At 43.6% G+C, this 14,216-nt stretch overlaps 1 protein-coding gene across 12 annotated transcripts in view; it reads right to left on the bottom strand.

Annotated features, from left to right (window-relative positions):
• LOC113019101 (phosphatidylinositol-binding clathrin assembly protein) overlaps window positions 1–14,216 on the bottom strand; it is a 109,960-nt gene that overhangs the window by 24,211 nt on the left and 71,533 nt on the right. For 9 of the 12 annotated variants that reach the window (XR_013902840.1, XR_013902839.1, XM_080291858.1 and 6 more), the window contains 5 exons: window positions 13,405–13,490; window positions 13,121–13,244; window positions 9,191–9,327; window positions 6,279–6,379; window positions 4,103–4,213 (listed from right to left, as the gene is read on the bottom strand). Coding sequence is in view for 10 of the 12 variants with exons in the window: in XM_080291858.1 (XP_080147984.1) it covers window positions 4,103–4,213; window positions 6,279–6,379; window positions 9,191–9,327; window positions 13,121–13,244; window positions 13,405–13,490 (559 nt within the window). In the remaining 2 variants the exon portion in view is untranslated. The remainder of the gene's footprint in view (window positions 1–4,102; window positions 4,214–6,278; window positions 6,380–9,190; window positions 9,328–13,120; window positions 13,245–13,404; window positions 13,491–14,216) is intronic. The other 3 variants (XM_026162629.2, XM_026162630.2, XM_080291866.1) reach the window with 1 other exon arrangement.

Genomic DNA, 14,216 nt, shown 5'->3' with positions numbered 1-14,216 from the left:
CCCAGAAACAAGCAGCAGCCAGCGGGTTAGGGAATACTTTTGTCCCTTTTATTATCAAATCAAGTGATTTTCGTTTTTTAATAAAGTTTCGCTTTTGCTCCTCATAACAGATAAAAACTAATGTGCTGTTTAATGGAGCCAAGGCCCAAACACAAAGGCCTGGACACTGGATGGCACAGCATCCTTGTCCAAGCACCAGCACAAAGCTCTGTACATTTGAAATGTGAAACAATTACACAATGATTTCACCTAAATTTAATCTACAGCACCTATAAATGCATTACGTTTGGTCAAAAACACCAAGTTTAACATCATATTTGATATATTCATCTATATTTCAGTGTGTATGTAAACACACAGTAAGGATTACTTTTCTCACCCAGTACATCAACATTAACAAACCCTGCTGCCACACACCACACTGTTCTCCCTGGTGAAAAGCCCTGAATCAGGTCACAAAGTAACAGCGACTTCTTCCTGCAAAAAGTCCCTCTTATTAACTTGATACATATAGTATGTTATATCATGCCAACAGACTGCAGCTAAAGCTAACACATCCCCATTTTAAAACATCTGAATCCTGATGACTAAATGATCATAAATCAGTTTTACGATCAGGAAACTCAATAATATCAGACCACTCTATTCTGTGTTTCCAACATAACCCTATTAACCCATCCTTTATGCAGGTAATAACTGAAGATACACAGTCCTCTTAGGAAGTACAAGATGTGCATTTAATCTCCGTCCAAGTGTTTCATCTGGTTCTGCCGCAGCTTCCACGCTAATGTGACAAAACTCAATTCAGACTTGTCCCGCCTGAGAAGGAAGATTATCATCACGAGTTTACACAAAGCGACTAACAAACGTCAGGCCTTTCTAAGAGTGTGACTTCTTCACTGACGACCTGTGCAAGTCTTTATGAGCTTGTTAATAACAGAAAGCTGCACTGACAAAACCAGATAAGATCATAAACAGAGGAACGCAGCAGAATTAGGGCAGAACTATACCTTTATTTCTTCTCACATATATGTGGCTGCTAATGTTAAACAGAGTTTAGAATAACGAGGTCAGTTCAAACTGGTTTTTTTTCTTTATGATATCAGTCAGAGGCTAACATCCCTGACAGCTCTCTCCCACTGCCTCCCAACTTCCAAGGGAGAGCTTCCCATATACAGAGAATGCACTGAGGGGCTGCACCAAGGCCATTGTAAGATACTATAAGGATTATTTTCAACTGTGAAGCACAGCAGTAAGCATGCATTACAAGTCTGCTTTAAATAACACGGACACACAGACACAGCAGTAGCAGGCAGAGCACCTTCATTAGAATAACCAGCAGAAATTGCTTGTTGTCCTTCAGAAAACTCAAATCTTGAAAAGATCACTAGAGGTCAAATACAGCTTAAGAGTGGCCAAAATTCAGGCAAAGTATCAATTATTAATTAATTAAGAAGGGAGGAAAAACAGACAGGAAGAGGAGGAGGAGGAGAGCAGATGGAAAGGAGTTGCCTGGGTGATTTTTGCCTTGTGAAGTGTGATGGGGAGACGATGAGGCAAAGACAGGGAGAGGGAGGGAGAGGAAATACAGGGAGGAGTAGGAAGGTGGGGATGGTGTGAACCACAACAACAAATAACAGACGAGCAGAAGCAGACAGATGGGATGGAGTAAAATGACAGAAGACGTGTGAGCACAGACTCACAAACACATGTGAGCACGCATAGAAATACACAGATAATGCATGAGCACACACATACACACAGGGGGATTTTACATGCGATGCTGCCAGTGGCCCAGATGGTGTATTGGTAGTTGTAGTGGCAGCCTCGACACAGGCCCTATTAATAGAAAGAGTCGCTCCGTCCAGAGCCAGGAACAAGCTGCACGCCTCCAACTGTTAAATCTGAGCAGAGGAGACTGACAGGGTTAGACGAGATTAGAGCGAGCAGCTCCCGAGCAAAGTCACAACTCAGGTCCTTTGGAGTGAAACGGCTTTAAGAGTGTCTGACGAGGCAGCGCTACAGCTGTGCAAATACAGCTAATCCTCCGGATAACAATGATAACGTGACAACATTTCACCCAGGTGACTTCAGGATATTCTTTCCTCGAGGTTACGACGAGCGATCTGTGTGACAAATGTGCTATGATCAAGTCGTCCCGACAACGAGTGTGAACTGCGCGTGGAGCGAATGCTGCTCCGAAACAGCTGGACGATAAATCCCGGTGAGGCTGATTGATGGACGCCAGCACAGTGAAAATGGCTGGCACCATGAAACACCTTTCAGTAAATTTCCTCAAGTGTGAAATAAAAGCACCCAAAAAAACCCCTTTAATTAATTTAAAACAAACCCAACAAAGTCACAGCACACTTCCTCCGTGCTGCTGCAGTTAAACCTGCACTTCTTTCTGAACTTCCCTCTCCCTTTATGATGAAAATAGTCTTTAGATGACCTCTGCAGGTAGTCGCTCTTATCTGCTGTACCTTCTCTGGAGTGGTCGATAACTCGGTGTGCCTTAAAATTATATGCTTTGCAGGAGTGCCTCGGGACTCTAAAGGGTTGAGAAGCGCTGGAATTGATTGTGTCAGTTGCTGAGAGGTTAAAGGAAAGTAAGCTAATAAGAGGGCTCAGAGCCAAAAGGCTTAGACCTGCAACACTTAAGAGCCAGTCAGAGTCAGTCCAAAGCTGTTACCATAACAGGGAGGACACAACAGCAGCAGCAGGCGAGGAGGCTGAAGGATGGCCTCCTACACATCATGACTCCTCTATTCAACAATATTCTTTACAGTGTATTCATAGATTCAGCTCTGTTCACTCTGTCAGAATCATCTCACTACTAACAATGATAACAGAAGTTAACTAGGGTATTTAGCAGTTTTCTTCCAGCTTGGTAAGATCTGTTTAAATGCTCAAATTTAAAAAAGATTGCACATTAAAGAAACCCAGTAATGCCTCAATCACACTGGAGGAAAAACAGGATGACAACCTCTGACTAGAAAAACATCTATGGGGTTGCCCGATTGTGGTGACCAACTAATTTAGTGTGTACCACCCTCTCTGGGGTCAGACGACGATAAACTGGTGGACGGCAACTTGTCTCCAAACTCACACCAGCTCCAGTCACTCTCACGTGGATTTGGAAAGGTCTGCAAATAATTACCGTCTAATTTATGAACAGACTGTCAGAACACTGCAATCAATATGAGTCGGTCTGATGAGTGTAACCCATCTCTCTGAAATAAATGACTTGGCTTAACCGGTTGTATTCTGGTTATATTCTGATTTAGAAGCAATGTTACCCATGTACCCATGTCAGGTTGCAGCTACATTGCTGCCCTGCAGCAACTATCTGTGGAGGAGTTTTAGATGTATGAGGTTCTGCCTGGACTCTGAGTGCAAGCAGGTAATGTGAACGTCGGTGTATCAAAGTAAATCAGCGATCTTTGCCATTTTATCACAAACAGATTCCATGTAAATACTAACTTAACCAACTGAGTTTAACTGCAGACTAATTCCATCTCAATGCAGCTTTGTCTACATCTTGATCCAACAAAGTCTCTTTGAGGACAGCAGCTGACTGTGAGTGGTCACAGACTTGGTCCCTGCTTTCGAGCAACCATTTCAGAGTCTGCAAGTTCATTGCATACGTTTGTGCCGTGGTCTGAAACCACTGCTTTTAAAATCAGCCTCATGGACACACATTAACAGTCTTAAAAGGTGCTAGATGTATATGCATTTTATTTTGAAAGATCATCAACTAGCTATGGCTGTGACTTTTGCTGTTCTGCTACCTACACACTGTCTAGGTCATGCTCAGATCCTGGATATAATATGTACCAGTTATAACAATGCACCTTTAAACAATAAAAAATACTGGAAGCATTTGTTTCTGAAGTCATCTTCGGGTTTGAAGTGTTACAAAAGGTCTATGTGACAGAGCGAGCAAGCTGCACACACCCACTCAGTCGCAAGAAACAAGTCAGAAGGTTAGTAAAGTGTTAAGCTTTTGTTCCCAGCAAAGCCAAAAGTTATATAATAAAAAGATGGAAAAGGTTTAGTTCAGTCTGGCTCTGCCCGGACAGTCAGGCAGAGGAGGCTTTACCGGCTGCAGGCTGCGGGCCGTTGTTACTGGGTGTGGCCTTATTCCCAAACACAGCATCGAAATCTACGGTCATGGCGGGGCCGCTCTGCTGCAGAGGTTGGCTGTCCAGTCCTGAGGAATGCAATTAAATATGACTGATTAAAGCACCGTTTGTGCTATTTAGGCTGCGCGAGATAGCAGCTGGAGACGCTTTATCGGGCACACTTTTACAAAGGAAACAGCTGTACATACATCCATCCATCAGACAGGCCCAAAGTCACAGCTTTGCTTTAAGTAAGGATTCCAGCACCTCCTGCTTAACTAATCCCATTAGATTAGGAGCACGGACGCTACAGTCCCCAGTGTACTGCCATTGTTGTTGCTCGATGACTCGGGATTCTGCGCAGGCTGTCGGGGACGTCAGCCTTTCACGGGAGAGTTAAGCCAGTGCACGAGGAAATCCACTGACGCACCTTTTTGTCTTTCCGCATCCCCGACTGGGATTAGGAGCTTGAAGCCTCGGGGGAACGGGCGTCTTTGTGGGATCCACAAAACAAGAATACGCCCCAAAAAGGTCACCATAAAGCACAGATATGCAATTATCTGCATGTAAAATGTTGCTCTTACAACATTCAGAAAAAGTGACGTCTTAACAACTAGCATGCTGCTATTTGTGCACCTGTAATTGGCAATTCTGTCACGGCACAAGTTTCCCTGACTAAAACTTTGCGTGTATGTAAAGGAAGACTCTGCCATTTTGGATATAAGCTCATTAATTTCCCAGAGATGCTCCGAGCTGACATCTATACTGTATGAGACACTGGTTTGGTGCTGGCTCAGAAAGCTCAGCATTGGGGCCAATCTATTCAGCTATATTACACGTTGTGCTGTCCTTTGATACCATGTTTCTGCAGCAGTGCACCAGCTTTTAAGTCCGTTTTTGTTGTTGTTTGTTTGGCTTTTCGCTTTACCAAAAAATATGTTGACACCCACTGAAAAGCTCCAACAAAAGCACTTTCTTTCTCTTTCTCATTATGTTTGGTTTTACACTTACTGGGAAGCTTTTAGTGCATCTACAGCAGGGAGAAGGAGCCGTCTTCTACCTGATTGCTATCATCTTCACTTCACCCGTCTCTTGTGTGAGGTGGTGTACTCACAGTAAAACAGAGCAGAGAAAAAACACTAGTGCAATCATGAAAGACTCAAACTGAGCTTGAATGAACCAAAATGGTAATAAATGAACTGAATACCATTTCTTTTTTGGTACGGGGGTAAAAGTGTGAGTGAGAAAAATCCCTAAAAAGGATCATTCCAGCTGAAAAAGTGGGACAAGTCAGTGCATCCCTTTAATGGGAACGTTACAACTCGTGGTCTCAGCTAGCCACACATTCTCTGTAAAGTTTTCCCCAGCACAACGGGAAGCATATTTCCCTCAAATATTAAAGTACTCTTTTAAAATACATCCTCCGTCTATTGCCCGACTGAAAACCCGATCAGTATCTCGTAATCTTACATCCTCTGACATTTCCTGAAGCAAGTAAGCTTTGTGGTATTTCTGAGAAAAGTACGGGGGACATTTATCTGAGCTTCTGGGTCAGAGTCCCTGATAATGTGAAAGGCTCATATCTGAAGTGAGGAAGTCGCTCTGACTGTAACGTGGCCAAACTCTGCATAATCCTTTATCATAAAGCCTTAAATACGCCGCACTAGCCCAGCTTACAGACGCATCTTTGCGCTACATTTTGATCCGAAGCGGCCGATTGCACCCGCTGAAATGTCGACCTTCTTCTTTTTTTTCCCCTCCACACAAATTTGTTGGGGTGCAGTCTGTTCTCAGCTTTTCAGCCTCAAACAAACAACAAGGAGACGCTGTGTGAGTCTCACTTCTGTACTGAGCAGCAGAGATTGGAACGCAACACAAGACGCCGACTGGGTCACGCTACATTAGCCCCTGAAGAAAACACGATGACGGTGGAGACGATGGTGGTGGTGGATGGATGGTTTCCATGACGAATGGTCAGATAGATGGATGGACACAGGTGCTCGAGTGGCAGCCAGAGGGGATATTTCAGAAATAAATTAACTTGTGTAAGTCTGATTATACGCATGTCTGCATCCCTGCTGGTGCATTTATTTTTATATATATATAAATATATATAAAAATAAATGAAAACGTGTATGTATGCAGGTAACGTACCTCCCCAGGCACTATTGGCGTTGGAGATGGAAGGAGTGCTCTGCACAGCAGGGATGAAGGCCGGCTGAAGATCAAACAGGTCACTGTTCAGATTGGGCACACTGAGGAGAGAAAAGCAGAGAGGCAAGCCACAGAAGAGGCGAGCAGAAAAAAAAGAAAAGAAAAAGAGGGTGAAAGAGATGAGGATGAGTCGAGAGGGAGGAGGGGGAGAAAAAAGGGGAACAGGAGTCGAGTAAGTCAGCGAGAGAACAGAGAGATACGGAAAGACAGATGGAGACGCAGCATTAATATTTAATCAATTGAGCATAAATAGCTAAAGCCACCACTAAAAATGTTCGTTTGTCACAGATAAAGATTAATCCTCCCGCTCTGAAGGGCTGTAAAAACTTCCAGAGAGCAATAAAGCAGTTAGGAGCAGTAAATTCAGAGCGTGCACACTGGGCCTAAATTCTGTTCTGATTATCAAGAATAAATAGTCTTACTTTACCTCCGCTACAGCCGGAGATGAGATACGAGAAGGATGTGTTGTGTTAGATAAGAATTCTTTTTAAAAATGCACGCTGACAGAAAACAAATATATATTTTTAATCTCTGTTGCACAACAAGAGGAGGTTTGTTACTGTCTTTAAAAAGTTCATTAACATCTTGAAACTTCAGCTGAAAATCTGTATTATAATATAAAGCACCTCCTGTTGAGTTCAAATGGCTGGGCACCAGCACCTAAAACCCACTGCAGCCCTAATATTTCACCCACCGGAGCTGTGAGTAAGAATGTAAATGTCATCATGTCTCCAGAGCAAAGTCTGCGTGATGTTGAATTTCAGGCATGTGAGAACAGTTTAGCTAATTAAGTCTGTCATGTGTCCTGCCTCCTGGCAGCTTCCTTAAGTGTTTCCAGTAGTGAGAACTTGTCTGCAGTGGACTATCTCCTGTAGTAAGAACGTAACAAGGACGATGTCCTGACCGATTCTCCTCATACTGCACAAAGTTCACGAGTGACAGCGTAATGTAAGGTTAGATCACAACATTAGATCTTCACAGCATCACCATCATTCAAATGCATCTTTTTAAGTTTTCTATCAGCTCCTCTTTAACAGTGGTTATCGTCTGTCTGCAGACTTCCTATACGGGCTCTGCACTCATACAAACTAAAGAACAGATTTAGTAATGTGTCACGCCAGTGCAAACTGGGTTTCAATGACAAGACTGTATGTAAGAGGCAGGAACTCAACAGTGCTCCCACTGATTTTCACCTAGGATGCCAGGATAAAAATCACGTCAGTCACATGATCACCCTCAAATCAAAGCCAATATGTTTCATGGACTTGACAGAAAACGAATCACTAACTCATTTGTTGCTTGTGCATCACATCCAGATGACAGTCTGAAAAGTAGGGGTGGGTTTTGATAATCGATTTATCGATTAATATCGATTCTGGCTTGGATAACGTGATGTCGATTCATTAAAATCCTGAATCGATTTTTTAATATAAATTTATTTTGCCCGAAATGCCAGATTCTCAGTTTCGACAACCACCAAACAGCTAAAACAGTAAATAAGAGCAGGTACACGGATTCTGCACAAAGACGTAAACACAAAGCTTGGACCCGCCGACGGATCAGAATCAGTGAGATGTCGCCTTTCTCACCCGACGGCACGGTCGGGGCTGAAAGCCGACAGCTCGCTGATTCTGATGTTTCGGCGGGTCCAAGCTTTGTGTTTACGCCCTTTTTGCGCTGATTCTAGAGCTGTTAGTTTGATCTCTCTCCAAACAATACTGACTGAACCAGCAGCAAAAGAAGATTCAAACTACGCTTCACATAAACATCGTACACTTCATGCACAGCTCTCTCTCTTTCTCTCTCTCTGTACTTCAAGAACAGTTTCCCGTCTAAAAATCTGTTTTCTTCATTATTCGCTTGCTTGTTACGCACAAGTCTACGTTGTTTACAGGCTGTCGGCCGCTCTTTTTTTCCCTTTTACTTACTTCCGAAAAGAAAACCTAATTTCTGCTGTTCAATACTGAACAAATGTAAACTTTTTAAAATGATGCAAAATGCAAAACGTTAGCCGTGTCTCTAATAAAACTGCTGTAACTTCAGAGGTAATGTTCATATGTTGATTAATGGTTTTCTTTTGTTTTTGATGAACTGCAGAATATTTTTATAAAACTCAGGCCAGGAAAATCACCTTCATGTTTTTCTGTTTTATCTTCAGTTACTTTGACACAAAGGCCTCTGCTGTGATGCTCACACCTTTGATAAAGTCTTGTGAGTGTCAGCTTCCTTTTTATAGATGCAAAAATATGTAAATGTACTGATCTGAATTATAATATTTCTGACTGTCTGAGGCAAAATTTCCCAGATTCAAATCGAATTGAATCGAATCGATTCTAGAAATCAGTGACGATACCCAGCCGTACTGAAAAGTAGCTGCCTACTAACACAGGAGGAAACAATGTAACTGAACGGACCAATCACAAGTGTTGCAGACTGTGCTGATGTAACGTGGAGTTACATTTCTCCGGGTGAACGTCAGGCTGTAGCGTAAGGTTTTAGATGAGTTACAAAGTAACCCCTGTCTACGTCTAACACAGTGCATTGGTGTTAGAGTTCACTGTAGCTGGTAAGTGGTGCTGTATCAGTTACCATATTACTAAGTGGGTTTCATTTAAGAACTCTATGTGCTGCTCTTGTCTCAAAACCTGCTGCTTGCAGCATGAAGTCAGATCTCTGCTGCACACAGGACGGTGGTAAAATGCAAATTCCTCACCGACCTGTTCAGTAACGTGCACACCTGTGCTCGTTACTGAACATCTTTACAAAGCGCTGCATATTTAAGCTAATGGCTCCTTTTCAGTGTGATGAGTATGACTGTGTGAGGGAGGTGTTTGGCTGTGCAGCGTGCTCACCTGTTGGTGGACAGCGTGGAGCTGAAAAACTCCGGGGTCTGCGTGACGTGGTTGTTGTTGTTGGCGCTGCCTATCGACTGGCTGCTGGGGGAGGCAGAGGGTGGAGTCTGCATGGTGATCTCCTTCAGGCGCTGGTCCTGGAAGGAGAACACACAGCCGGGAGTGTGAAAAACAGCACAATGTGACCAGGAAGGCAACACTTAAACAGCTATTTCCCACAGAAATAAACAAGAGGCTCTTTTCCAACAAGCTCCGATCCGGGGGAAGTGACACACTGTGTGCACATGAAGAAAAATACACATTTCCACAGAGGAAAGCACCACCCTAAACCTCCGCAGTTATATAGCTTTGTGTTGCTGTTTTTGATTCAGGCATCTAATCTCACAAATGAATGACGTGACGCAAGGATGAGCAAGAGAAAATACACAGGAGAAAGTACGCTTTGGGGATCTACAGAGTCACTTCTTGGCTTTAAAAGCCAGGCCAAATGAATTCCCAGCCTCAGATTATTGTGCAGTTTCGCCTGCCAAGGCTGCCGTGTTGTTTTTGATTCAGCGCACACAACAATACAATGACAGGCTATTAGTGTAAAGTACTTTAAAACTAATTGTTTCCAGCAAATTCTTTTTTGTTGCGATGCTAAAAAGTCCAGCAGCGCTTGACCCCGAGACTCAGGTGCTGCTGAAACGCTGAATGCGGATCTCTCTGGTGACAGAAACACCGACATCAGCAGAGTCCAACCAAACTGGAGAAAACAATAACAGGTTTAGAATTTTGTGCCTTTTCCGCTGATTCGGGAAGATGAATTCAAACGCATGTGAAGCCTGAGCTGCGCACGCCTTTACATTTAGCTGAAACAGGAGTAAAAAAGCCTGCCGTCAGGTTATGAAACTGATCTGGATAATGCAGTTTTAAATAATTTATTCATCAAATCATCATCAAAGCACTCTGAAGGTGTTCCTGCAGCTCTAGAGACTCTTAACTCTTGCATTAATATAAAGATTTTGCATCAGGATCAGCTCGACGGAAGACGTCCAACTGTCAAGCAACTCTGTTCTCAGTCATCTGTGTTAAAATTTAAAACACATGATAATAAAAATAACTAATATCGGTTTCTCCATGCGAGTCACAGAAGACGCTGAAGCTTCGAGTGCCGTTTTCAGCGACCACATCGCTTGCTTTTGTCATTCTCGCTGTTGTTATTGCCTGTTTCTCGTCTCACACTCGTGTCCTTCCCCTGATTCGCTGTGGCAATGAACTCATTTCTCCACAGGGATCGATGCACATATGTCCATATACTTTATTGATAGTGCGTGTTTAAAGAAAAAAGAAAAAGGAAAAAGAAAGGAAACAACAGCTCTGACCAAAGTGCTCCCAGTTAAAAGAAAGCAATAAATAGAATGAATAGAATAGCCCTTTATTGTCATTGTACATGTACAATGAAACTGTGGGTGCTCAACACCAACTGTGCAGGAAGAAATATAAATAGTAGACAGCAGGAGAAATACATACAAAAATAAGAGAAAGGCACACGTTAGAGAATAAGTGGCAAAAAATAAATCACGTCTTAAAACAAGGAAAACTAAAGTGCAAAACTAGAAATAAAATGGACAATAAAAATAATAATAAGTCAAAAAAAAAAAAGAATGAAAGTGGCCAGAAACTGACTTGAACCAACACTTTTTACACACTGTGAGGGATCACTGCCTTACTGTCATGGTTTTGCTTGCATAATGACAATAAAACGTCTTGAATGTTTAAGCTTTCAGGTGCTTGTCCAGGCATTTTCACTTCAGCCTGAACTTTCAATGTATGCAAATGTTCTACTGCACTTTACAACCTCGTCCACCTTTCAGGGATTTTGGACTTTGAGCGGATTAATAGGCAGAAGCTCCCGCTGCTGCCGCGCCGGCCTCAGCCAGGCCGAGTCCTCTTCATCGTTATTCTGACAGTGCAGCGAGGAACAAATGGGAACTGCTGTTATTGTTTTGGCTGAGGCCCCAGCTGGACAGTAGCTGAGCGTGAGTGCATGTGTCCATATGGACACCAGAGAGCGCAGACAGCTGGACTAGAGTATTTGGACGACCCCCGCTAACCCCAGAGCTCGTTCTCTCTCTTTTCAGCTCCTCTTCTTTACTCTGTTCTGCTCTCGCTCTCACTTTATCTCCCCTCTCCTTTCTTACTAAACCCAAAAGGTAATCGGTGGACCCTGGCAGAAACGGGGGGCAACCAAAGGCACGGAGTAAACAGCGTGCTAAAATCCCATCAAGCACGTGCACGTGAGCGCACACCTAGGCGCGCTGGCTGGCTGGCAACACACAGACAAGTGTAATCTGCCAGGATACACACAGAGATCCCAGTAACACTGGGAGACACGTACTGTATCTTTTCTGCCAGGATGTAAGCACGCTTAACATGCACACACACACACTGAGTCGCTGTGTTGTAGCTTCGCTGCTCCTACTCAATTACAGTTTGCTGTAAGGCAGGACTCCCAGGGCTGGAGCAAGAAACGTCAACACATTTTACACTTGACTTTTCTATTGCTCACTTCGCCACTGAGACTGCTGGCCTTTATCCTCGACTGGGAGTTCAGAACTCGCCAAAGTTACTCGACAATCTTTCAGCAGCAACGCAACAACAACACAGCCGGTCTTCTACCGGTAAAGCAAAGTGGAGCAGTATGGATTTTATTTCTCCTCCCCACTTGTAAGTGCTTAAATGTTGCAGGAGATTTGCAGTAGAGTTTTTCCAGAGACAGGACTGCAGCTACGCTCGTCATGGAGGTGGTTTTTGTGAGGCTATTATTCTTTATTTCCATATAGACAGGCTGGATTATAGGATGGGTTTAAAGAGCTTCAAGCACAGACTTATAACAAGCACTCCGACTCCAGCAATAAAAAGCAACATCCACACCTGATTTACGTTTGCATCACTCCCGACTTCTGTGTCTAAATGACCCGATTTTAATGTCGAGGACCATCACTGGCAACGACAGTGGAGGAGCGTGTGGTGTCTGAGCCCAAGGGTCAGGAATGCTGCTGGAAGCACGCCTGTCCATTTATGAGATTCACTGGGTTTTACACTTGAATTTTGTCCCACTGTATCGAACTTTCAACACAAAGTTCTTGTCTAATGTCCAGAAGCATCCAAGAAAAACATTCAGCGACTTTATGTGGCCTGTGCCATCTTTTTCTGTGACTTCTTCCTTGTCTTCAAAGTGAACATTAGGTTCAGGGTGGCTTATTGCACAAGTTTAACATAGTCATGACTTTCAAGGGGGGAGGAGCTAAAATCAGGTATGGTTTTGTTGAGCATGTGTAGACGTAATAGGTTTCACGCTCTGTGTCACACAGCTCGTCTGCTCTTGGCCTGCATGAGGTCAAAGAGAAAGGATGAGCTCCAACCATCTGCTGTTCAATGACAACAGAACAACCAAAGTTTCATCAAAACTCAGAGTGAGAACGATGAGCATTTTTATACATATATATATATACATATACATATACATATATATATATACACACACATATACATATACACATATATACACATACATACATACATATATACATACATATATATACACACACACACACACACACACACACACACACACACACACACATATACACACACACATATATATATACATATATATAAAAATAAAAGCCTGCACTGATTTCATTCATCGAAGGCTGCTGAACGACTGAAGCATTACTGAATATGTGGGAAGAAATGGCTGTGTCTGGCAGGAGCTGCACGAGATCGAATAAATTGAATCAAGTGATGCCACTTGAAAAGTCTCTTGAAAGGGGAGACAGCAGTAACTACTTGACCTGCTGCTGCTGGCCTCTCTGCTGCTGCAGCTCTGACTCTGCCCTGCTTTGATCCAGAAACAATTTGGCCAAAAAGAATAAAATTTGTTACCTTGAGCGCCTGCAATCTGGCCTGTTCCTCCTCCAAAGCCTGCTGCTTCTCCTTCTCATCCATGCGGCTGAAGGACATGCCGGTGGAGGAGAGAGACGAGACGGCGTTCGACAGGGTGGATGCTCTGCAAACATAAGAGAAAGGGGAGAAAACAGAGGTGGTGTTCAATTTTTCTTTTTGAGGGAGTACTCTCGAGGAGGAACGGTGAAATTTCATATGATGGAAATGCAAATGACGCAAACTAGAGAAAGGCTGATGCCGCTGACCAATTATAACGTGTCTACCTGGTGTCTGCATTCAGCTCCTTGGTCTTCTTGCCCTCCAGAGAGGCAAGGTGCTGCTCCAAAGCCTCCAGCAGGCTGCTGGGAGCCTGAGAGTCGAGTATGAGGGGAGAAACGGAGGAAATTCAGTCATCCGCTCAACTTGTTTCTCTCACATGCAAAAAAACAAAAACCCCCACCTACACATACAGTAACAGACACAAACAGCACCCAGAGTTAGTTGGTCTCACAGGAAGGTAACAGAGTACATCAGGCTCCAGGAATAGCCAAGGCAACATGCAGAAAACACTCACACTGTTAGCAGGAGACTCAAAGGAGAGACACAACAAAGGAGGAGGTTGAAAAAGAGTGAGGAAGAAGTTGAAGAGGAGAGGCTGCGCCTTATTCTCTTGACTTCCCGAGCACAGAGCGATCATTTCAATGCCGGGCCTTCCCTTTGCTACGTTTGCCTCTTTGTCTTATTCATCTTGCAGTGCCCTCACACCGCGACGTCCTGTCAAACAATGCCAGGCTGTACTCTTTACCTCTGACTTGTCAGTGTGCCTCTGCTGTAGCTTTACTAATTCTCTCTGCATTTATTGCACTTGCAGACTGAGATCATGGCCTCGCTTGTTTTTCCTAAAAACAAGCGAGGCTAGGAGTGTTTAAAGAGCCTTTTGTTGTACAACGACACCAGGCAGCAGCGCTAAATTTGAGCTGTTGTGTACCAGTTAGCGAGTGGGTTACTTGGGGACTGTTGCTATGCTTCTACAGATAAAACAGTTCGGCTGCAGCTTCGAGTTCAACTCCAATTGTTTGACACTGCACAACAGGAC

The sequence above is a fragment of the Astatotilapia calliptera genome, chromosome 3 (assembly GCF_964374335.1).
Source record: "Astatotilapia calliptera chromosome 3, fAstCal68.1, whole genome shotgun sequence".
Classification (NCBI taxonomy): Eukaryota; Metazoa; Chordata; class Actinopteri; order Cichliformes; family Cichlidae; genus Astatotilapia; species Astatotilapia calliptera.
This window is presented reverse-complemented; position numbering and strand designations above follow the sequence as displayed.